The sequence below is a fragment of the Thrips palmi genome, unplaced genomic scaffold (genome assembly GCF_012932325.1).
Source record: "Thrips palmi isolate BJ-2018 unplaced genomic scaffold, TpBJ-2018v1 HiC_scaffold_15, whole genome shotgun sequence".
In the NCBI taxonomy this organism is placed as follows: domain Eukaryota; kingdom Metazoa; phylum Arthropoda; class Insecta; order Thysanoptera; family Thripidae; genus Thrips; species Thrips palmi.
In genome coordinates, this window is record NW_023144624.1 from 1593361 (window position 1) to 1615831 (window position 22471).

Genomic DNA, 22471 nt, shown 5'->3' on the forward strand with positions numbered 1-22471 from the left:
TTCCAATGAAAGAAACATACTCTCTGACCAAGCAACATTATCTGTGCTGAAAGTCTGAATAAGACAGCATAATTATGAAAGTCAATAGAAATGCACAATTTTGTTTTTTTTTTTTAAGGAAAACTGCAACAGTGAATAAAGTACAGTGAAATATCACAAAGATTTGGAGACTAGTACAAAACTATGAGAGCCGGTTGGTGAGTGCATTGAACTCCACACTGCTGCTCGAAGAGGAGGACAACTTGTGCACAGATGTTGATGATCTTTGACGGGCAGGGAGCTCAAATTGGCACTCCTCTGACAGGTCTGACAACATCTCTTCAGGCTGGCGATTTCGAAGAGGAGGACGAGCTCGAATACCAAAAGTTGTAGGTCTTTTCTCTGGGCGGTGGTCTAACATCATTTTTAATAGTTCATACTGAAATAAGATCAAATCATGTGATTGCATATGTTAAGGAGTCAGCAGAAAGGAGCAAACCGCCAATTAGCACTAACCTCATTTTGGTAAGTTTTGGAGAAATCTGGTGGAAATTTCTGCCTATGCAAACTTTGCATTACATGTACTCGTTCCATTTCAGTACCAAAAGGGACAAGCAGCTCAAAGAGGATGAGCCCCAATGAGTAGATATCAACCTTGTAGTTATAAGGTTTACCCTTTCGCTGTCAAATTAAAAATTCCATTATGGTGTTGAAAAAGAGTCAACATACCACAATAATGATATCACCTTACCTGTTCAGGGCTCATGTACAACTCTGTTCCCACTTGAGCAGTATGGCGCTCACCAAAAGAGCCAGATGAACTTGAGGAGTCTAGTGGTGTACGTTGTTCCTCACCTTCTTCCAACATGGTGGTAACCAGACCAAAATCACCAATTTTAATATGACCATCCATTGAAAAGAAAATATTCGACGGCTGTAAAAATTTAACTGGTGTTATTTATACGGGTTAATTATTGTTGTTCAAACTAATGTTGAAAAATTTACCTTTAAATCCCTATGAATGAGATTGTTGAGGTGGACATATTCTACTGCCATTACAATTTGTTCAAAGAAGTTGATAATATTCAAGTAATCCCTTTTGGGTGTACTTTGTAACCAATCCTTGAGACTATCTTTTCGACAAAGTTGCATCTAAAATATATGGAATATTATATTATGTACAGAAATAATGCTACCAGCACCATTTGAAAGGTGTGTGATACGTACCTGAATAAATAAATATGATACTGTAGTATTATTTCTTTTATTATTAGTGCAAATACTGAGGTGTTTTGGCCGAGCTGCCTTTTCTTTATTGGGTAACAACTTTGCACTTGACCCAGTTGATGAACTACCTACAGATATAACACTGTCTTTCCTACAAGAACAAAGAGACAAAACTTTTATCTGATTGAGTTGAGAAAAGAGGAGAGAAGTGGTATAAATAGACTTATGTAAATGTACCTTCTATCCAGTTCTTCTTCATCCTCCTTGTCTTCATCTTCCACATCAGATTCATCTCCATCATCATCACCAGAAGCATCAAAGACAATAAAAGAGTCACTTATGTCCCGTCTAGGAATAACATTTAGCTCATTCCATGTTTTTGACACTGCGTCATTCTGTTGGTCTAGGCCAAAAGCAGTGTTTGAATTTTGTTGAATTGTGAGTCTTCTTTCCCGAGAGGGTTGGAAAGATTGGCTTGATGTCTCAGAATAGTTTGTCTGATCATTTGGTGCTTCATCATACATTGATCCTGAAGACTTGAACCTGAGTACAAAATTAAAAGAAATACTAAGCTAGTTACAGGTTAAGCTAATTGGCCGATTGCTGCAAAGACAATCCTTGCTTACATGGAGGCCCACTCTTTATCCTGCTCTTCCTGCCATCCTGGGGGAGGGCTCTCAAGCCAAGAATTGAAGTACCGCACAATATGGTTATGATCCAGCTTAGCCAAAGCACGCACTTCACGTAACACTCTTTCCCTTGCTTCTTCCCTGAAAAGAAAAACAGATAAATTTGCTTACCAGAACAAGAAAAATTTCTTCAAACTACCAGTTATCTAATATGGCATACTTATTGGTCAAAGAAATTCGCTTTACAGCATAGTGGCAGTCATCAAACTTCTTCCGAGCTTCAAATACAACACCAAAGCCGCCTTTGCCAAGACACTGGACAGGTTGAAACTCTTGCAAATAACGAGAGCTATAAAGAATCGGAGTGGCAGGGCGCTCCTCCTGCGCTATTTCTAGAGGTGGTATTTCAGTGCCAGGAGGGTGTGTGAAGGGAAGAAGTTTTCCTTCCTGAAAGTCACATAAGTGTCTAAGAGTGATTTTGTATTCAGTTGAAAAGGGTAGTAGAATCATAGAGCAATTTAGTCACCTCTGTAACAGGTTCCAAAGGCCTGCGTAGCCACATGATTTGTAGAAATCCCTGGGGAAGCATACAGTTCACGAGAAAAGCAGTGCCAATACTGATGAGCAAAACCTCTTTCCTTCAAAATGAAAAACGAAAAAGAAAGAAATCAAAGATACATAATTCCCCAAGAATTTTGATTATCAGACAACAGACAAGGTGAGATGACATTTATGAGCAAATAATCAGAACTCACCACCAATACCAAAGTGAAGTTATTATAATGTACTGGGCTTCTTCATCAAACTTTGATGGTTGGGGCTGCCTTACATCAGGTCGTGAAACCTGTTCCTCAAAGGTTTCATTGTCACTTTCCTCTCCTTCGATACTTTCTATCAAGCCACATTGTGCCTGTTTCGATTTCTTGAAAGCCTCAGAAGAGTACAAGTAAAATCCATTTCCTGCAAAGTATTTAGGTCATCTTAGTTAGACCACAAAAACATAATTTGGAATTTAAAAAGAAAATTTTGTACATGGAAGTTTTACCATTGACATATGAAGACGCATACAGTACAGACATGGCTGTAGTGCGAACAGCTTGATTTGATTCATCTGTTAGTTGAGGAACCATGCCATCATCACTACCATCATTAACATGAGTCAATAATCCAAGTGCATTGCTAGGGATTGCAGGTACAGGGCGCCAGGGTATGCGTGAGTAATTGGACTCATCTGAAATTAAGTTCTGTCGACTTTTAGTGTCCCCTAAGTGCTTCTGCATCTGCACACTTTCTTGTATGTAGAGCTGAAACACAAGATAAGATACTAGTAAAAATATAATATTTTTTAAAAAACATCAAATCCTTGGGGTGGGGCAGGGCAAACCGTTTTGAGAAGCAATGGGGAAAAGTTTGAATGAAAAAAAAACAAAGCTGTTTTTACCTAATAGTCCTACCTGTTTTCGATGCATGCCCACATATAAAGATGGTGATAATGGAACTGAGTTGTCATGACCATGAGCTCTGTCATGATTCCACTGAAGTCCACTGAAGAGATCCACTTCTTTTAGTTCCCCTCTATCCATTACCCAAGCACTTACCACTGGAGAGTCAAACTACAGCAAAAAGTGAAAATGAATTTAAGTCAAACTGAGTTACAGGTAGTAAGAACTGAGAGATTGATGAATAACTTACTTTGTGCTGCCATAGAACATTTTTAGGATCTGTTTGGCTTATGCCACACACTAGTCCATCAGGCACAATGACCCGAACATCAAAATTCAACTGTGATACTTGTTTACTTCCATGACAAAGTGCTGCAGGGTCAGGGATAAGCTTAACATTATGTCGAGCAACACTGAAGTTCCATCTAGAGACACCAAACAAATTAATTAAATAGAGAACTGACCAATACAAATCAACAACAAAAAATACAGCAAAGAACTTCACTTATTTGTACCTTTCAAAGCTGGTGCGTGGCTCCACCGCTCGAACAGTGTGAGTAAGTCTTTTTAAAACTAAAACTTCTTCAACATCAGAGACATTGCCAACTAGGTTTTCACATCCACGCATTGAACACTCATACAAGAGACTGCCTGTTTTAGCATCAATCCCATATGTTCTTGATTCCTTTCCACCTGATAATAGAAACAATTAAAAAGAAAATAGGGAAATGACACTAGAGATCAAAACACAGAAACAGAATTATTTTTTGTTACCAGTTAAAACAAGGTCATCTTTGAAAAAGAATGAAGATTGTAGAAGATCATCGGCAGTGAACGGAATGACTTCTACATTTTCCCCATTAAATTGATACAAGCCACCACTCAAAGATGGAATCATTCGTAAAAATTGTCCATCTCTTGCCAACTGCAATAAAATAATAGCATAAAACAACACATTGAAAGAAACATTCAAATTTAATTTAAAAATTAATCAAACAAACTGATTACCTCTAAATTATGGATACTAGATGAAAGCATCGGACCAGGCCCAGTGCCAATGCTCCATAGCACAGACCCGCCACCATTCCCATCTAAGGCATAGAGATGTCCTTCTATGGTGCTCACTAACACAAAGCTGAAATTTAAGTTTGGCATTAGAAAAGAGTCACTCATGCGGAAAGGTGTCATTATCAAATAAGCCCAAGTTATCTTAGACCTAGTAGAAAAATTAGGGCATTTAAACAGAAATATGGTAAACAGTGTGTAACCAAAATAAAAGTGTCGATTTGGGTCAAGAAACACATTGCATCATGTTAGGAGGGAAGTATTTTGAACTAAGTAAAAAAGTTCTATACGGTCATAAAATTTTTTAGAATGAACTGCCAGTTTAGGTTGCAGTGCTGCTATGACTGTCAAAGCATTTATTCAGAAGCAGTGAACCACCAACCTATCCAAACCTGCAGCTTTCGTATTGCAGTCAGGTAGTGCCTTGATGTCTTCCTGAAGTGAAGGTCCTATGATGAAGTACGATACCAAAGCCGCAACTAGAGTCTTGAACAACAAGTTTCGGAACAAGGGACCCATTTCCGACTAAATCAACAGGTATTGGTAGTTATTTGCAACCTTATTCACAGAGGCATTTCCCCCACACTGGTGACAGGTCCAAAACATCCACTCGCAGGTGCATTGCAAGCACTGGCGTGGTCGATCCGAAGCTTCACCTCAACTTCGATCACCTCCAAATAATAAGCAGACAATGATGTAAGGGAACTCCTGATCATTGTCCCTCAAAATATTAAGATTTCACTCAGATCCTGCTGCTCCACCTCCTTGTGTTGTTCGACTCAACAGTGTTGTTGTTGATTTTTTGTTATTCTTGTTGTCAACTCACCCAACACGTAACAGAACTTCGACAAGGCAGTGGCCTCGATATATCGAGTGACGCTATCGATAGTGTTTAGGTGGTTTTTTTTTAGGTTAGGACTACCGTGCTTGAAAACGTGTCGCCGTGTCTGTGCCTCAAATCTTCACTTTATTAAGCGAGCCACCCATTCTTTGAGGAATTGGACTGCAGTCTCGTCGAATCGTTGTTGCCCACCAATTCCGGCAAGATGGTACGTTTTAAATCCATTCAATCTTTGATTCAAGTCTCCGTTTATGTTACAACGACTGTTACACTCGTCGAAGTTCATTCATCTAAAGTTTAAATCCCATCGTTTCGGAACCTTAGTTTACTCTCTTTTGAGTGGCTCCGTGTGTTCAATTTTGTCATTGTTTTCGGGTGTTCTACCATTTTTTCCTGTTTTCCTAGTCCTTGCTTGTTTATTGATTCCTCCCTAAACTGTGTCGAAGACTTGTCGTGTTGATACATTCTCCAGTTTAACATTTCTGACACATCTTGGTCCAATTCTGATTTTGTGTTATCTTTATTTTGCAATTGATTGTCTCAGTCTGCTTTGACAATTATTGTTTTTTTCTTGCAGTCTCTGGTAATCCCCGAAAAGTTCCAGCACATCCTGCGTATTATGGGAACAAATATCGATGGCAAGATAAAAGTCATGTTCGCTATGACTGCCATCAAGGGTGTTGGACGTCGCTATGCAAACATTGTTCTGAAGAAGGCTGATGTTGACTTAAACAAGCGGGCAGGAGAGTGCTCTGAGGAAGAGGTATACACTCACTGTACTCACAAGTGTCTTTCATTCTTTGTGGAAGTGAATTACATCCTTAATGTTGCTGCAGGTGGAGAAGATTGTGACAATTATGTCAAACCCCCGGCAATACAAGATCCCTGACTGGTTCTTGAACAGGCAAAAGGACATTGTTGATGGCAAATATAACCAACTTACCTCCTCGAACCTTGATTCAAAACTTCGTGATGATCTTGAAAGGCTCAAGAAGATCAGGGCCCACAGAGGAATGCGTCACTACTGGGGGTAAGTTTTGCCTAATTTGGATTCCCTTCTCAATCCTTGGAAAAAATTAGCATGTGTGTAATGCTGTCATTTTGCTTTCAGCCTCCGTGTGCGTGGTCAACACACCAAGACTACTGGTCGTAGAGGAAGAACTGTGGGAGTGTCTAAGAAGAAGTAGGAGCCTTTTGCTGTAATAAAGATGCGCATTTCTTTACTTGTGCAGTTTTTGTTTACCAAGGATTCCCATGCACCTTTTTGAATCCATTCGAATGTGGGGCCGGGGGTCAGTCATCGCTCAACTTACTTAGCTTGCTTTAGACAAGTTTTGAACTAAACGCTAGTTCGACATAGCTTAGGTGTCTCAGAAGGGCAGCCCAGACTTGGAGGCTGGCACTCTAGGGCCAGCGAGTAGAGGGAAGTCTCTGTTTGCTGCGTCTCCTGCCAACCGACAGGTTGTCTGCAGTTCAGCGGTAAACGGAACGTCCCTCTCTCTCGTTCAGCCACATGGGCGAGGGACAATGATGCAGTAAGTGTCGTCCGAGCAGACAACTCAACTCAGGCTTCACCTGAGGCTTCACACTTTTCAAGCCGTCTCCACTTGACTCACTCCTATCTTCTCTTTTGCCCAGCGAGGCCCCAGGTTTCCTTTCAGTCTAAGAGCCCCACCTAGATCCCTACAATGGGAAAGGTACTCTTGCATCCACTGAAACCAATTTTTTTTCATAATGGCACAAGAACAAATCTAAATTTAGTAATTTACTTATTTATTTATTTACAAACTTTATACTTGTGTACATGAACAATTTCATTTGCACTATACAAGCTCAGGAACAACTAAGTCAAGTATAGTTACAGAAAATGCTCCTGTCCATCAAACTTAAGCCAAAAAATATACACAAGCTTTAACACCGTCTCCTTTTTCTACTGGCAGATTTATGGGCTACTTCAGTATTGTTCTCACTGTCGTCATTTTCTTCATCAAGTTCATCACTATCACCATCTGCTTCATCGACATCTGATTCATCACCTTCACTTTTACTTTGCTGTGAGTCAGCTGCTATCTCATCTAAAATCATGATATCATCATCTGAATCTTCTGGTTGTGTTTCCTTAGAATTTGCACTTTGTCTCACTAGTGACGTCTTGGGAGAGGTATTTTCTGCCAGTGGTTTTGAACGTTTCTTTTTGTCAGAAAATGGGTTTACAATTAGAGACTTTTTCCTTTTAGGAGGTGTTTCAGTCTCTTTTGGAACTTCAGTTACACCCTTGGAATTCTTCTCTTTGCTAGGTCCATCTATGACCTGGAAGAAAATACAAATACAATCATGCAATATTGAAATTGAATCAAAACATTACTAACATGATTAAAAAAATATGCACAACTTACCACTTCCATTGAATCAAACATATCTTCAAATTTCTGAGCTTTTTTCTCATGTGACTTATTTTGGCTTCCCTTTCCAACTTTGTGATTGAAATCAAAGCTAGATCTCATGAGAACACAGCTCATACGAGAAACCATGTATTCCTAAAATGTACAAAAATGTGAGATTAAATGCAATTACACCTATTACTATGTCGGTAACAAACAAAATGCACTACTTGCATGCAGATTGTTTTCTTAAGCCAGTCCTCTCATGAACCAGAGCACACCATTCATCTTGGCAAGCATACCTTCAGAAGTATCTTCTTTGTAGTCTTGTGATGCACACGTAAGAAGCGGTCCAGGCCAACACTAACTATGTATGGCTCCGTAGGATGGCATGCAATGTCACGTACAGCACCAACAAACCCTTTGTAGTTCTGAGCTGTTCGACCCATGCGCAAGTCAACAGCTACTATGTTACCTTTTGCTAGACCACACAGTACAGTGCTGGAAAAAGAGACAGTATTAAGTACTGAGAATATTTTTAAGATACTAAGTTAGTGAAGCATTACAATACAATAAAATTGAAAGGAACTTACTGGTCATCTCCTGTAGAAGCGATACATGTTACTGCCATCTCTGGCATATTAACGTTAACTACAGGTCTTCTCTGAGCTTTGGGATCATATAGACGAACCTGAAAGATAAACCCTGAAAGGTTAGCTGAACATATTAAAAAAAGTTCAAAAAGGCTTGGACACTAAATGACCCTAGAGACTTACATAACCATACTTGCTACCCACAGCCACATTGTCCGAAGATGGCATGAAGACGTGATCAGTCACCCAAACTTTCACACGGAGTTGTAAAAAATCAAGGGGAACCTGACATGACAAAATAAGAAACAAGCATATAAAATAAACAATTAATTTCTAATTATTTATATATAAAGTGAAAAACTATGTTTGCAAAAAATGTTCTTACATTTTTAGACTCAAAGGTTTTCTTCCCTGTGTTCAAATCCCAAAGTTTGAGTTCATTTTCTAAGCCTCCTGTTCCAATAATAGAGGGATTTGACATAGAATGTCGCATTTTGGAAACAGGGCCTCCAGCATGGATGTTGATGCATTGATCATCTTCTAATCTAAAAACACTTATGTGCCCGGACTCCGTAGCTGTCACTAAAGCTCTAAACGGGAACAACCAAGAAGCAAGTAAAACAATTAAAAATGAACATGGCATTAATTCTCTACATAAAACCACTTCCAAACTCACCCATTATATCTAGAGAGGCCACAAATACTGCCTTCACTCTTCCCCAGTTTTTCCGTTTCCGTTTGAATGTTGGTGCTAGAACTGAAATACTTGGCATTGGTGTCATACGTAGAAACAACTTGATTAGAAAGACCCATTAAGATGCATTCTTCATTTTCATCATTCCAGGACATCGCTGTCACGTCAGTGTCTTTTGACAAGAAGTTGACATTCTTTATGCTTTTTGTTATGAGCGGTTGTCCCTCTGTTGCTTTAACACCTGAAAAAGAATGGTTTCAACAATCTTTGGTTACATGGAAGTGATGTAAGCATCAATCTACAGAAAAGATAAATTTAAAAGTAAAAATTTCGTCGAAAGCAACCAGTTACAAAGAATGATACATAGAATTTCATAAGGAGTTAACCTCAGAAACACACGTGGATGGACAAACCGTATCCATTTGTGTCCCATGCAAGCGACACAAACGCAAGTTTATACTGGATCAATGGAAATTAACTAAAAGAAAACACGACAGCTGTCCGTTTACCTTTGAATATGCCATATTTAGCGCCAATGAAAATGTTAAAGTCGTCTTTGAACGACATGTTGTTTGATGTTTGGCTGGCTGCTAAAGTAGGGTAGAATTTTGCATAGCTGTGTGTCCGTCCTAGTATGAGAAAATGTAATGGCCTTAAAGGCGCGTCTGCTTGAAGTGCACGATGTGTAGGTTGGTTTTCGTGAGACACTTTCTGCTCAGAAGTTTTAAGCACTTAAAAAATAATAAAAAATAATGACTGAGTCAACTCAATTATCTATTATTTTGTACACAACATTATTTATTTACACATACATCAAATCAACAGACCAAACAATCGTATGCACTTCCCCACTGACGTCAATCGATCCTCAGTTTTATGGAAACGACGGGGAAGTACGATGATGGTGAGAAGGCTAAAGCCACGTTCAATCTTTTAAGGAAACTTAGGGCTGGTGCGCCTCATTCAGCCACTAACGCAGGCCAGCTTTCCCGAAATGAACTCTGTTCCGGCGACTTTAGGTCGCTATGCTCGCCAGAATCTGAACCATATTTCAGTCTTTGCAAGTAAACTCATATGAAGAAGCGTAGATTAACGATCGCAGGAAAGCCATTCCCAGAAGCTGGCGTTCACCCAGACCCCCAGAAACCTCGTCGAAAGAGGGGCATAAATATTCGTTTATTTTTGTAACCAAAAGACTAATTTTTAAGAGGCCGCGAACCTGCCTAACGGCGGCTACGTCCTGCAATGTAATAGATAGTAAATGCCCCCAGCGCGCGCGGGTCTACGGACCTCGCAGAAGAGAGAGAACCGAACCAGTCGATACTCCCGGCGGAGCCCGTTCTACAGCTGGTACTCAAATTGAAAGTCTCTCGAGCGTGGCGTATCGCCGTGGCGCCAGTTCTCTCCTCTCGCCACTGACAATGACGGTGATGACAGTGCCCGAGGCGGCGCAGCCCGCAGCCCGCGCCTTAGACATTGTACACGAGGCCGACGCGGTGTCGCAGCTCGGCCAGCCAGTCCTTCCCCGCCGCCGCCGCCCCCGGGCCGCCGCCGGCGCCCAGCGCGCTGCCCGGCCTGTGCCGCTGAGCCGGGGGCGGCGGCGCGGGGGCTGATCCGGGGGCGCTGGTGCCCTCAACGCTGCCGCCGCCATCGCCGCCTTGCGCATCGACTGCCTGGGCCTCCAGGAGGCGGTGCAGCAGGCTCTGCGTCAAGCTGCCGGGTGGAGGGAACTCCTGCTGTGCGAAAGGAAAACGACAGTCGTTAGCCACATTTTGAATGGGGAGGGACCGGTCGCGTCGTTGCGGGGATATTTCCACTGCCTAATGTGCAGTTGCATTGGTGGGCGCACCTGCTGGCCATCCTGGTCGTTGGGGACGACGACGAGCTGCAAGCGGAGGTCGTCGGGCAGGCCCTGCAGGGCGTCCGAGGCGGGCCCCGCGGCGGGCAGGTCGAGCTGCTCGGAGGGCGGCGCGCCGGGTGCCATGGGCGAGCGCCGCTTGCGAAGGTAGTTGAAGCAGCACGTGCGGTAGCGCCGCGACCCGCAGGCCGAGACGCACTCGGGGCCGCACGACGTGCACGACTGCGCCGACAGCGGCCCCACCAGCAGGCACAGCAGCAGCCCTGCGGAGAGCAAGGCGGAGGTGAAGAGAGGCACGTCGCCGACGACACGTGCAGGGCACGCTCTCGTCACGGACACGTCGCGCGCCGGGGCTGGCCGTCACGTCACGTCGCCCAAACTTGGCGGCCAAGGCGGCGGCCAGGACCCCTTGCTGCGGCGGCGTAGGCAACCGGACGCTCTCCGTGTGTGGCGGGTCTGTCTACCCTGTCGACGGCAGGGGTTCCGGTTGGTTCCAGTGCAGAACGAGGGAGGAGCCAGGCGGATGCAGAGGGCGGACGAGACTCGGCGCGGTGCGCCTCCAACCTCAAGGCGCCTTGTGACACCACAAAGAGCATCAAAGGGCCTCGCACCTGCCGCGCTGCCTGCGGCGAGGGGGGGGGGGACACTGAACGGAGCGGGTCTCCATGGGGCGCGCGGGCGCTTCCAGTTGCTTCGCCGCTTCCAGCCACGACCCCATGAATGCTAATTCCTCGAACAGCAGCTTTGTCCCACGCCGTCCGCGCTGCGCTACTGACTTCTCAAGGGCAAGTGCCCCTTTTCCGAGCCCTTTTTTTCCGTCCGGGGTACTTTTCTGTTACTCTCCAGCTCATGTACCGAGAGCTCATGAGCTTTTCCCTAGTATTACGAACAAAAGGGAAGAGCAAGTGCAGAGCAAAGTGCAAGCTTGGGGAACTGCGAAGCACCTCGAGCCCAATCAGAGGGACCTCATCGAGTGGGCGGAGAACGCGATGTGGGAACTCATCACCGGCAGCGTGGTTCAGTGGTTCGCATTCAAGCGTAGTTAGGGAAGTCCGCTCCACCATATTAGTATCATTGGCCTCGCGCGCAGCGAACAAGGCGAACAAGGCACCCCCTCAAGGAGGAGGGTCGGCCTTTGAGAACGGCGCTGCCCGTCCCGGAGCGGATACGCGATCCGCATCGTGCTCTGCAGCCTGATTATGAACACGGCTCGCGCACCGTGGGCCAGAAGACCGGCGCAGGCGGCCAAAACTCTAGACGCGTTTTGTGCTCCAGAGTCGCTAAACATGACTCGGTCCCGTTCCGTTCCGTGGGTTGACTTTGAACCAAGTGGACTCCGTCCGACTCCGTCTCCGTCGTGGCGTCGAGGCGGTCGAGGCGACCAAGGGACTCACCACTCATGAGCAGGGCGATGGGGGCGAGGTTCAGCATGGCGGTCCTCCCTCGCGCGCCTCGCACACTGCAAACACAACAAGCAGAAACCCGTGATCGGCGGCTGCGGTTTGTCCAAGCGTCGCCATGGCGTCGCCAGGGAAGGAGAAGAGGTCCCCGAGGCGGCCCGCCCGAGTCCGCGTCGTCGCTGTGTGCTCGAGTCCGGCTGTGCTTGCTTTGTTTCGAGCTCTGGAATCGAGCGCGATGTTGACCACCGAGCTCCCGGAGGCCTCAATACGGCGCGACAATTGTTGTTGCGCCCATAGTTTAAATTTCCCAACTGCGGTAAAATTGCGAGTTGTATCGGATATGTTGGTTTGTGCCCAGTCGGTTCAGAGACAAGACGCCAAGCGGGTGTAGTTATTTTTTCAGGGAGGAGGGGAGGGAGCTTAGGGGTATTTTTTAACTAGACGAATGTGGGAGGGTCGTGCTTTCGGAATGAAAGAGGCTTATCGTTTCAATGTTGATTTAGAGAAACCTCTGGAAAAACCGTCGAAGCAGAATTTTCCTCAAAGAGTCTGCGACGAACTGCAATACGGACTCCAGCGCTGCGGGCCTGTGTACAGTGTGTCCACGGTTCTCTTCTGGGAGCCGAAGCGGTTTGTTGTGGCACGATCGGGTAAGCAAGCCGCCCCCGATGGCTGTGTGCTAATGGCGTCTCGGCAAGTTTTCCCGCGTGGAAGGCAAATCCTGGAAATGGAGCTTTTGATCCGGGGCCCCGCCCCCGCCCCCCGCCTCGCGAGTCAAGCACTATCGCAAATACACGGGAATGGCTCGGTACACGACGCCCTGGGCACACGGCGTGCGCTAGGTAGGGGTTGGAGTACGCGCGGCACCGCGGCCCGCCACCTGTTTTCGTTTCAGCCAGGAGCACCGATAGCGCGCGTGCACAAATACGCGTCAATACCGCTGCCTGCGAGTGCCCGGGAGTTCATAAATTATTCAAACACGCGATGTACACACGCCGGCACACGCCAACTCGGCTACTTCGCGGCTAAAATACACAGGTCCTTCGGGGCGCGCGGCGCGGCGGCCACTCTCTGATTGAGTTGGCGGCTCGGGGGCGTTTTCAAACAACGTCCATTATCACAGTGGCGGGGCGGGGCGGGGCGCAGGGGCGCATCGACAACGACTCGTGTCGTGTGTGCGGAGCCGCCTCCGCTTCCTTTCCGGTGATTCTATGATTGTTGTCCCGTGGTGTGGGTGTGGGTGGTGCGCGCGCCGAGAGGTCGCAGCTCGCAACGCCGTCGAGTCGCATGATATTTACAAAAGGAGAACTCCAATGCGGGTCTCAACAAGTCTAAACTCTTGACTCAGACCGCAATTTTCTCAATTTCAGCCTCTTCAGGCGCCTTTACACAAAACTAGTTTTCGAGTCTCAAACAGACATGCACACGACGATACGATTACTGATATTAGGTGCGTCACAGCAATTGACGAAACGATAACTGAAGGGTGTGATCCAAAACACCGAACTTCACCATCGGCAGAGGGCTTTCAGTTTGTGAGGGTAAACGCGTGGTTGGGTGCGACCGAGAGGGAGGCCCCATTCTGGGTGACTCGAGGGACGTATGTTCTCCGAGGCCACTGCACCAAAAAAAATGACTTCTTGGATCAAGAAAAAATTAACTTTTCTTGGTTTTTGTTAAAAAAGAATTTTTCTTTATCCAAACTTTTTTTAGCAGATGATACCTTCACACTTGAAACATACTTAAAACTACTATACACGAATGAAGGTGTCAGCGTGCTTTTACTCTCGAGTCCAGAAACCAAGCGCGTATCCTAACAATATAATAGGGGCTGGCGGCCGGGGCGGGCTGGTGCGTGTGGCTGGCTGGCTGGCTGGCTGGCTGGCTGGCAATGAGGCGCAGCCTGCGCGGAATTCGACAATCCCTCCGCGGTACAGCGCCAGCGGCACCGGGCGTAAACAATGGCACCTCCTCCTCGCATTGACAATCCCTCCCCGCCTGCCACGGCGCGGAGTATCGCGCAACAATGCCTCCCGATTCGGCCCGGCCTGGGGCGCTCGGGCTCGGCGGCGGGCGGTTCAAGCCACAGCTCGGCACGGCTAGTACCAACACCGGCCAGCTCGCTCGGGTCTGTGTATTTTGTTTCATACACAATTTTAAATACTATCTTCGGAATGATCCCGCATACTACCCCGTATAAGAAAACCAAACGAGTATCATCTGCTTTCATTAACGTTCGTTGAATGAGATTTTTCATGTATGCAGAAAAATTTTCTTGTGTTAAGACTTTTTTTCTATAAAAACCAAGAAAATTAAAAATCAAGAAACCATTTTTCTGGGTGTGCACAGCTGCAAAACACTCGCGGGAAAACTGCCCCACGATCCGCGCGCGTCGATCAAATGCGCAAAGCATCCGTAGCAATAAGAAATTCGCCGTAATCCGTGCGAATCCCCAAAGCGCGGTCTTTGGAGACGCAGCCAGGCGAGGCGGGCCGGCAGCCGGACCGCGGCACTGCCCTCTATGCCCGGGGAGCTGCACGCGAGCGACACGCGCAGCAGGACGTGCATCAGGACGTGCATCAGGGCGGCAGGGCGGCAGTGCGTCCGGGACTCGGACTCGGGACTCACCTTGGGGTGGGTCGGTGGTGGCCGCCGCAAGCTGCTCCTTGGAGCCTCTGGAGCCTCTGGAGCCTGCTGGAGCCGTGGACGAGTCTGGATCGGGGCGCGACGCGCCGCTGCCTCTTATACGCACCGCCCCTGGCCGCCTGGCCGCCCCTCCGGCCGCCCCTAGCGCGCGGCCGCTACCCCCTCCTGGAGCGGGGCGAGGGAGGGACGCGGAGGGGGGGGGGAGACAGAACTGTAATTGGGGAAACTACGCATCTCGGGGCGGGCAGAGGTGCCCGTCACTTCACGTGGCACGCGAGGTGGCGTCGCAATTTCCCATCTCTCTCACTCTGAAGCGTGGATCCGCGGAAAGACGAAAAGACGGATTCGCTCGGCGGTAACTTGATACGGCCAGGGTGGCGGCAACGCGGCGGGATTCTTAAGGAGAGTTTAAAGTCGCCGGGGAATACTGCTCGACGCCCGGACGGGGATCAAAATATGTTATACACTCGGCGCACTAGAGAACCATCCTGGTTGTCCTCTCTCCTCCCCGCCCTCGGCACTGCCCTCGGCACTGTGACCCGTGCGCCCGGACGCGGGTTGGGGTGCCGTGCCGACCGCGCCACTGTAGGATGAGCCGTCATGAGGTGGATAGGCGCCGGACAGACAGACAGACACAATCTGTCTGGCGGACACACAGGTCCATCATGCCCGGAAAAATGAACCGTTGCCGAGGGCGCGCGTTGCCAGAACGGAGGCTGAGAGGTGGGAGAGTCCCTGTCCGTACAAACCAGGCCCGTTGACTGGCGCGATTTAGATGTGGGGAAAGCGTCGTCGGCGTCATGTTGGAACTCTGGCCAAATTTTGGGCGGCCGATCTTCTAAGTCTAAGTCCGAGCGTGGCGCGCGGTGTGGACCGGTCTGTGTGCGTGCACGTCCCCAGGCAAAAGGGAGGGGGCGGGTGTCCCTTCGGGGTGTCCAGTCTCATCATTCTAATGGAGCGCGATTCCCAGCCCTCCCCGCGGGGCCGCGGTGCGTAGGCGGGGCCGCACGGGCCGCACCGCGACTGTTGCTTGCTTGCAAAGACATTTCGAGATGATCGTCACAAAGTTGAGGTTTCCAAGTCAACAAAGAAAGTTCGTCGTCAGACGACCACAATAATGCGCCGCGTCGCGCCCTCGCCCCAGCCGTGACGATGGCCGCGCAGTGCAACGTCGCCGTGAGTCATTCAGACCTATCGGCACGAGGCACGCCTCTTTTGCTGGTCTCTCTCGCTGTCTCTCTCGCACCCCAGCGGGCCGCCTCATGAGTGCACGCGAGACAGCGAGTCCACTGTTGGGATTGGACTCAGCCTGCTGGCAGGTTTGAGTCGTGTGAACGCCGGCACGCCGCGCTGGCACAGCAGCAGGGCGACGCCGGGACAGTGATCTGCATCGCAAATCCGAGAGCCTCTTCTTCGAGAGGACTCGGCACCCCTCCCCCTCTTCCTCTCTCTTTCTCTCTACTCCCTTCCCCTCCGGAGTGTGGCGGTGTGGCCGGTGGAGCTCTCCGTATAAATATTGATAAAATGCCCCTTGCCGGAGGAAAAAAGAAGTACGAAACAAAATGAAAGTTTCTAGTTTGTAATCAAGTTGGCTCGCCTGCTTTGGCGAGGGCGTGTAAAAAAGGGCGGGGAAAAATAATGTCGAGTGATGAATCAAATACGTGTCTGCTTTTTGTAAAGAGGGTGGCCAAGTCGGTTTCAGGGTACCTGCCCCAGAACAGGGGCGCCGCCGCCGCCTCCGGCCACCGTCAGGAAACAAATTTCTGTGCAATGCGATAGTTCAAAATTGTTTAATCCTACTGTAAAAATACAAAAATGAAATGGAAACAGCGAGGGTGGTGGCGCAGGTCGCCGTGGTGGCGCACGCGGCGCAGGTCGTCAGGGGATGGCGTTGACGTGGATCCACTGCAGGTACTCGGACACGCGGGTGTAGACGTCGGGGAAGTGCGGCAGCGCGGCGCAGCCCGTCACGCCGAAGCTCACCACGCCCACCACGTAGGCCCGGCCGGCTGCCTCCAGCGTCAGCGGCCCTCCGCTGTCGCCCTGGAACACCAAGCTCGTGTTTAGCGGCAAAGACAGCGACAGCGATCCTGGAATCGCTGGGCTACGCTTGGCTACGCTTGGCTACGCTTGGCTACGCTTGGCTACGCTTGGCTACGCTTGGCTACGCTTGGCTACGCTTGGCTACGCTTGGCTACACTCCAAATCCAGGGTGTCTAGAAACTATACGCCTTAGGTGTATGCCACAGAAATGGAACTGCCTTAAGGCGCCTTGATTCTACACGCCAAAGGCGTATACCCCATTGAGCACCTTTTGCAGATAGAAGATAGCATGTCAGCACCATTGGTCGAAGGAAAGGTGCGTGCATTGTACACACCCTGGATCATAGGCACTGAGCTCAACAGGACTCAAGGTGCGTAGAATGCAAACACCGCCCTTGGCCGAGGCCATGCCTACCGAGGCCTTAAAGGGTGTTTACATTCTACGCACCTTGAGTCCTGTTGAGCTCAGTGCCTATGATCCAGGGTGTGTACAATGCACGCACCTTTCCTTCGACCAATGGTGCTGACATGCTAACTTCTATCTGCAAAAGGTGCTCAATGGGGTATACGCCTTTGGCGTGTAGAATCAAGGCGCCTTAAGGCAGTTCCATTTCTGTGGCATACGCCTAAGGCGTATAGTTTATAGACACCCTGGATTTGGAGTGTACGCTTGGCTACGCTTGGCGTGGGCGTACTCACGAAGCAGGTGCCCTGGTGGCCCGCGGGGGCGGCGCACACCATGCCCGGGCCCAGCGGCTCCTCCAGCTGGCGCGCGCACACCTCCACGGGCAGGGTCTCCACGGCCAGGCGCTGCAGCACGGAGCTGGGGTCGCCCGCCGGGAACGACGTGATGCCCCAGCCCGTCACCCAGGCCGGCATCCCCGCGGGAGGGCCGCCTGGAACAGGAAAGCGGCCGTCAGGCAGGCGGTCGTCGGCCTCCCTCACGCCCCCACGGGGCGCGGAATGAGTGCGGTGGAGACTTGTCGACGCGGAAGCCGGAAGGCCGGAGGACTGACCCGAGTGCAGGCCCTGCAGGCCGGGCAGGCAGGCCGGCGCGATGACGCTGGAGAAGGCCACGGGCTGCTGGAGCTGCAGCAGCGCGATGTCGTGGTCCAGCAGGAAGGGCTGGAAGTGCGAGTGGAACAGCACACGCCGCACGCCCCGCTCCTCGCTGCCCGCCTCCCTGGAGGCCGTCAGGTCCAGCGCCCCCAGCACGACCCGCAGGCTGCCGACGGGCGTGTCTCTCCTGCAAAGTGGCTCCGTCAAACCATGGAGAGAGGGTGCTCGCCAGTCTTGGGCCTGGAGGCTCCGAGGGGCGTAAGCAAAGACCCGTTTGCCGCCGAAATTTCGACATCGTGAATTTCAGCTAACTTCAAAAAGTTTATGGTGTCAGACGAACGCTTACCAGTCGATACCAAATTCTTCAGTCAAAAGCCAGGCCATGGGCGCTGGGTCATGGGCGCCCGCCAGTTCTCAAAAGCCCCTTGCACCCTCCAGGGTAGGCAACCCAAACTCCCTGGTGCGCTGCGGGCCAGCCTACGCCGACCGCCGCAGGGGCTCTGGCCGGCCGACGGGACTGGTCACCAGTGGACGCCACCGCCACAGCTTGCCCGTGGTGGGATTTCGAACCGGCGGCACGGGGTTAAGTCCCCCCCCCCTTCCCCGCGTCAAAGCAGCCCCCGCTTACGTCATGAGGCAGTGGGCGGCGGTGAGCACGAACTCGTGGTTGATGAGGGAGCCTCCGCAGAAGAACAGGTGGTCGAGGAGCAGGGCCACCTGCCAGGGGAACTCGCCCCGCGCCGCGTCCTGCCCGCCAACGATGCGCTCCTGCAGGTGCGGGTGCGCGTGCGGCCCCAGCTGCCGCAGCTGCTGGAGCTGTCGGCGCAGCAGCCCTGCGGCAGACGCGAGGCAGACGCGCCAACGCGGTGGTCATCTCGAGAGCGCCTTGGTGGCGGCCGGGACGGCGGCCGGGAAGGCGATGCCGCGCCGATACTCACTCTGGTGGAACGTGCTGACGGTCTCGGGGAAGTCCCACCACGCGCCGCCGGGCTGCCTGCTGCCGTGCGGCGCGCCCACCCGCCGCAGCGGGGGCTGGCTGAGGAGGCCGCCGAGGAGGCCGTCGTGGTGGTGGTAGTTGAAGGGCGGGCCGGGCACGGCCGCGGCGGGGTCGGACGCCACCTGGCGGCCGCAGGTGACGGGCGCTGCGGGACGACGCGGAGGCGGTGTCAAAAATGTACGTTTTGGTGCAATCACAGGAGGAAATGCAGTGCAAGGCCGCCGCCGTTTTTCTGGTGTGCATATTGACGTGACACTGGCGGGGCTGGCAGGGGCTGGCGGGGGTGGAGGTGCAGGTCAGTGGGACGCCGCCGCCCTCAATCCGTCTGTGACACGAGGGCCGGCCGCCACCCCCCGCATGCACCCCCTGCAAGCACCCCGCCGACGGCGCGACGGGCCGGGAATGCGGTGCAGTTCCCCGGGGCCCGCGGAGGCACCGCGCCTCGCCCGCCCTCGTGCGCCAGTGTGGATGCGCCTGTGTGGGCGTGCCTGTGTGGGTGTGCCAGCGCGGGGTGGCGGCCGCCCGTCGTGCAGTGCGAGTGACGCGTCATACCTTCGAGTCGCGGCAGCCGCTGGCAGGCCAGCTGCGTGAGCTGCACGTTCCACGAGTTGGGCCCGTCGCTCTGGATGAGCGCCGCCACCTTGAGCGGCTTGCTCTGCCCGGGGGACACGGCCACCGTGGCTGCAACACAACGGAGGGACGAAGGTAGGAGAGGAGTCCGCCGAACAGGCCGACAGGCGCCAGCCGGCGCCAGCGCGACGAATGTAGTTGCTGCCCTACTCACTGACGTAGCCGGTGAGCGGCCCGCAGAGGGGCGCGGTGGGGCCGTCCGCGGAGTTGAGGATGAGGAGCTGGTCCACGTCGCACGCTCCGCCCAGCCTGCGCGCCACCAGCGCGGACACGAACTCGACCCTGCGCAAGCAGAGCGTGGCAGAGCGTGGCACAGCGCGATGCGTCGGGCGTGTCGCGTGACCCCGCCCGAAAACAAGCACACCGCCAGTCCCGTCCTACCTGACGGCGCAGACGTCCTGCCGGACGACCACGTCGAAGTCGCAGGCCAGCGCCCCCGCCGCCCTGGAGGGGAAGTCCGGGGACTGGAAGGAGGCGGCCGCTTCCGGAGTCACATCCCCGCACGAGTGCCGAACTGGAAAAAGGCGAGGAGTCAAGCACACTGCAAAGGGCTGCATGCTGCTTCCGTTTTATTGCCAGTGTGCGTGTGCGGTGGAACGCGTCTCACTCCCACTCGCCCGCTCTGCCCACGCCAGCACCGCTTTGGCGAAACTGCAGCGGTCCGGTGCGTCCGGTGCGGCCGGCCGGCACCGAAGAGTTACGGAATAAATGAACGGCCGGCCTCTCCGGCCCCCGCCGCAAGGACAGCACGCCGAATAGTCGAGATCAACCCCAACCCAGCCCACGACTGTATTGTCTTGGTGACAACAGCCGAAAGTAACACTTGGCTGCCAATTTGTGCCAGTTCGAGGGAAGGCCCACGCGAAGCGAGCCTGTTCCGGGTGGTTCCGGGCCGACCGTGGCGCGCCGCCCCGCTCCCTTGACACTGTCCTTAATGCGACTGACTCACCGGACCCACCTCGGGGAGCGGAGGAAAAAGAGCAAAACAAAGAGGCGAGGCGGAGGCACTCGTGCAAAAGCTAAACGCCCCTCCCTCGCCTAGCCGGCGCCGACGGGCAGCGAGCAGCCCACCCAGTGCTGTAATGACAGTGCAGTGGAGGCAAAAGGCCGCCTCCGAGTGGGCAATGCCAGGCAATGCAATCCCGGCGGTCTGTCTCTCTCGCACCCCCGGGGCACGCGCGCCAGCCCGCCAGACTGACATCAAATCCACGAACTGACGGAACTGGGACCACTTCCGAGAAGAACTTCCCTCGCGAAACAGTCTCGAGATTGTTTGACGAAGGAACCGCGTCGCTAAGCAAACATGGGCGAAAACGAGAAGCCAATTCCAGCGAAGCCGAGCGTTGCTTCTGGGGCGCTTCAATCGTCTGTAACTAGATTAATTTTCGTTTTCGTTTTGTGTTTTTTTTCTGCGGCCATGTGGTGCTCCCTCGTTCCAAAGCGATAGGGTGACCTTGTGGCGCACTGTTTTTCTTTTCCGAGTACGGACCGCCACGCAACGCCCAGGCCGGCCGGCCAGCCAGCCAGCCAGCCAGCCAGCCAGGCGGGCGGCCCCCTGCTCCTCGCTATTTCACGGTCGGGGAGCCGCCCTGCTCAGGATGTAACTTACTTTGCTGGTTGTCTCACTGGTTGAGCATCGCGGGGCACGGCGCGGCACGGCACGGCGCGGCGCGGCACGGCGTGGCGCGGAACGGCGCGGTGCTCGAATTAAAGCCGCGGAAGACGGTGCGCTGCGTGGCGGTCCCGTTGGTCGGACGGACGGAAGCTGTCTGTGTGTGCGCGGGTGTGTGTAAGAGTGTGTATTCGTGCGTGCGGGGGCGTGTGTGTGCTTTACGCTGTGGCCTAACCAAACCTAACGTAACGTAACCCAAAGTAACCTAACGTAACCTAACCTAACGAAACCTAACCTAACCTAAAGCGCTCAGCAGACACGTTGACGGTACTCACAGACGCAGCACACGCTGACGGCCGAGGCCTTGGCGCTCCAGGGTCCGCTGGCGGAGGCCGAGCCGTCGGCGCCGAGGCCGGGGCACACGTCCTCGGACCGGCCTCCGCGACGCCGGCACTCGGCCGCGGGGTAGCACACGCCCGTGGAGCCGTCGGACAGCGCGGCGCACAGCCTGCTGGACTGCAGCGACGCAGCGACGCAGCGACCCGGGGCGGGACAAGAATTAGGTACATTCACAGTAGAAGTGGAGACTTGACGTGGCCTTTGAAACGTCAAGTGTCCATTGAGGTTCGGACTTCTCCGCAAATGAGATTGCCCGCGCAGGACGAGGCCCACCCCAACCTTTCCAACGCCTGCGGGTGGGGATTTGGCCAACAGCGCCAAAGTTTCAAATCCCCGCGCCTTTGCGGATAACCAAAACAACTGGCATCTCTAGTGCGTTACTCGGAGTTTGTTGTTGTTGCGGCGCTTTGCATCGACTTGGCCGGCTGTTTCGACGCGGCACTGTAAAAACTGCAGTGTCGCTGCGCACGCTGCGCACCGTGAGTCGGCTTACCGGCTGGTCCTGAGTGTCCGCGGCGTCCGCGGCGGCCTCCTTGGTGGCGTCCGCGGTGGCGTCCACGGTCATGGCGCCGACGGCGTCGGACGGCGCGGGCACCAAGGACGCGGGCAGTGCTGGGCGTGCCGCGGCGCCGGCCGGCCGGTACAGGATGCTGTCGAGGAGGGTGCTGATGTTGCCCCGCAGCGAGTGGATGGTGGCCGGGGGGAGCGCGGGGGGCGGGGGGAGGGGGAGGGGCCCGGCCGGCCCCGCGGGCCCCACGCCCAGCACGTTGGAGTCTGCAATGGAAACAGCGCTGGTTGATTCGTGCCAAGGAGGGCTGCCTCGGAGACCTCGGAGGAACGTTTGCCTAACTTCGCCACGCGCGACCTCAGAAACCGAAGTCGCGAGATCTATGAGAGGCCGCGGGAGATCCATCGGTACATGATTCATGACTCCTGCCACCCTCGCCACTCTGTGCCTCCCCCGCCCGGTTCCTTC

The 22471-nt window shown here is 52.2% G+C and overlaps 5 protein-coding genes across 5 annotated transcripts; 1 reads left to right on the forward strand and 4 right to left on the reverse strand.

Moving 5' to 3' along the window:
* Positions 1 to 100: 100 nt before the first annotated feature.
* LOC117641501 (eukaryotic translation initiation factor 2-alpha kinase) lies at positions 101 to 5132 on the reverse strand. Its single transcript, XM_034378879.1, has 17 exons — positions 4725 to 5132; positions 4286 to 4412; positions 4052 to 4202; positions 3793 to 3970; positions 3528 to 3702; positions 3290 to 3448; positions 2881 to 3139; positions 2591 to 2795; positions 2362 to 2473; positions 2056 to 2282; positions 1833 to 1976; positions 1444 to 1749; positions 1207 to 1357; positions 985 to 1131; positions 731 to 913; positions 496 to 660; positions 101 to 418 (listed from the first exon to the last, which is right to left on the reverse strand). Exons 1-17 carry the CDS (start codon positions 4859 to 4861, stop codon positions 182 to 184), a joined length of 3063 nt encoding a protein of 1020 aa, XP_034234770.1. The 5' UTR covers positions 4862 to 5132; the 3' UTR covers positions 101 to 181.
* Positions 5133 to 5234: 102 nt separating this feature from the next.
* LOC117641505 (40S ribosomal protein S18) lies at positions 5235 to 6406 on the forward strand. Its single transcript, XM_034378886.1, has 4 exons — positions 5235 to 5391; positions 5761 to 5946; positions 6020 to 6213; positions 6295 to 6406. Exons 1-4 carry the CDS (start codon positions 5389 to 5391, stop codon positions 6368 to 6370), a joined length of 459 nt encoding a protein of 152 aa, XP_034234777.1. The 5' UTR covers positions 5235 to 5388; the 3' UTR covers positions 6371 to 6406.
* A 533-nt stretch (positions 6407 to 6939) lies between these two features.
* Positions 6940 to 9515, reverse strand: LOC117641503 (WD repeat-containing protein 74). The gene is made up of 8 exons (XM_034378883.1): positions 9361 to 9515; positions 8834 to 9092; positions 8543 to 8747; positions 8341 to 8442; positions 8158 to 8255; positions 7867 to 8065; positions 7580 to 7720; positions 6940 to 7493 (listed from the first exon to the last, which is right to left on the reverse strand). The coding sequence occupies exons 1-8, from the start codon at positions 9416 to 9418 to the stop codon at positions 7095 to 7097; spliced, it is 1461 nt and encodes a 486-aa protein (XP_034234774.1). The 5' UTR covers positions 9419 to 9515; the 3' UTR covers positions 6940 to 7094.
* LOC117641041 lies at positions 9505 to 14854 on the reverse strand. The gene is made up of 5 exons (XM_034378137.1): positions 14738 to 14854; positions 12104 to 12168; positions 10701 to 10972; positions 10427 to 10587; positions 9505 to 9562 (listed from the first exon to the last, which is right to left on the reverse strand). The coding sequence occupies exons 2-5, from the start codon at positions 12138 to 12140 to the stop codon at positions 9505 to 9507; spliced, it is 528 nt and encodes a 175-aa protein (XP_034234028.1). The 5' UTR covers positions 12141 to 12168; positions 14738 to 14854.
* A 1672-nt stretch (positions 14855 to 16526) lies between these two features.
* On the reverse strand, positions 16527 to 22060 carry LOC117641042. Its single transcript, XM_034378138.1, has 10 exons — positions 21989 to 22060; positions 21432 to 21834; positions 19866 to 19998; positions 19639 to 19766; positions 19407 to 19535; positions 18796 to 18999; positions 18486 to 18690; positions 17809 to 18044; positions 17498 to 17673; positions 16527 to 16798 (listed from the first exon to the last, which is right to left on the reverse strand). Exons 1-10 carry the CDS (start codon positions 22058 to 22060, stop codon positions 16634 to 16636), a joined length of 1851 nt encoding a protein of 616 aa, XP_034234029.1. The 3' UTR covers positions 16527 to 16633.
* Positions 22061 to 22471: the final 411 nt, after the last annotated feature.

Bases quoted from the DNA above. Each gene is read 5' to 3' on its own strand.
- LOC117641501 (XM_034378879.1), bottom strand. From the start codon at position 4,861: ATGGGTCCCTTGTTCCGAAACTTGTTGTTCAAGACTCTAGTTGCGGCT. The intron at 4,203-4,285 runs GTAATCAGTTTG...ATTTTATTGCAG, and splicing joins CTAGTATCCATAATTTAGAG to TTGGCAAGAGATGGACAATT. The intron at 661-730 runs GTAAGGTGATAT...TTAATTTGACAG, and splicing joins TGTACATGAGCCCTGAACAG to CGAAAGGGTAAACCTTATAA.
- LOC117641505 (XM_034378886.1), top strand. The intron at 5,947-6,019 runs GTATACACTCAC...ATGTTGCTGCAG, and splicing joins GAGAGTGCTCTGAGGAAGAG to GTGGAGAAGATTGTGACAAT. The intron at 6,214-6,294 runs GTAAGTTTTGCC...TTTTGCTTTCAG, and splicing joins GGAATGCGTCACTACTGGGG to CCTCCGTGTGCGTGGTCAAC.
- LOC117641503 (XM_034378883.1), bottom strand. From the start codon at position 9,418: ATGTCGTTCAAAGACGACTTTAACATTTTCATTGGCGCTAAATATGGC. The intron at 9,093-9,360 runs GTAAACGGACAG...ATTCTTTTTCAG, and splicing joins TAAATATGGCATATTCAAAG to GTGTTAAAGCAACAGAGGGA. The intron at 7,721-7,866 runs GTATGCTTGCCA...TGTACATTTTAG, and splicing joins CAAAGAAGATACTTCTGAAG to GAATACATGGTTTCTCGTAT.
- LOC117641041 (XM_034378137.1), bottom strand. From the start codon at position 12,140: ATGCTGAACCTCGCCCCCATCGCCCTGCTCATGAGTG. The intron at 10,973-12,103 runs GTGAGTCCCTTG...TGCTCTCCGCAG, and splicing joins CATCGCCCTGCTCATGAGTG to GGCTGCTGCTGTGCCTGCTG. The intron at 9,563-10,426 runs GCCGGGCAGCGC...ACTTCTGAGCAG, and splicing joins CCCCCGGCTCAGCGGCACAG to AAAGTGTCTCACGAAAACCA.
- LOC117641042 (XM_034378138.1), bottom strand. From the start codon at position 22,060: ATGACCGTGGACGCCACCGCGGACGCCACCAAGGAGGCCGCCGCGGAC. The intron at 19,767-19,865 runs GTAGGACGGGAC...CTGCTTGCGCAG, and splicing joins CAGGACGTCTGCGCCGTCAG to GGTCGAGTTCGTGTCCGCGC. The intron at 18,691-18,795 runs GTGAGTATCGGC...CGTCTGCCGCAG, and splicing joins CGTCAGCACGTTCCACCAGA to GGCTGCTGCGCCGACAGCTC.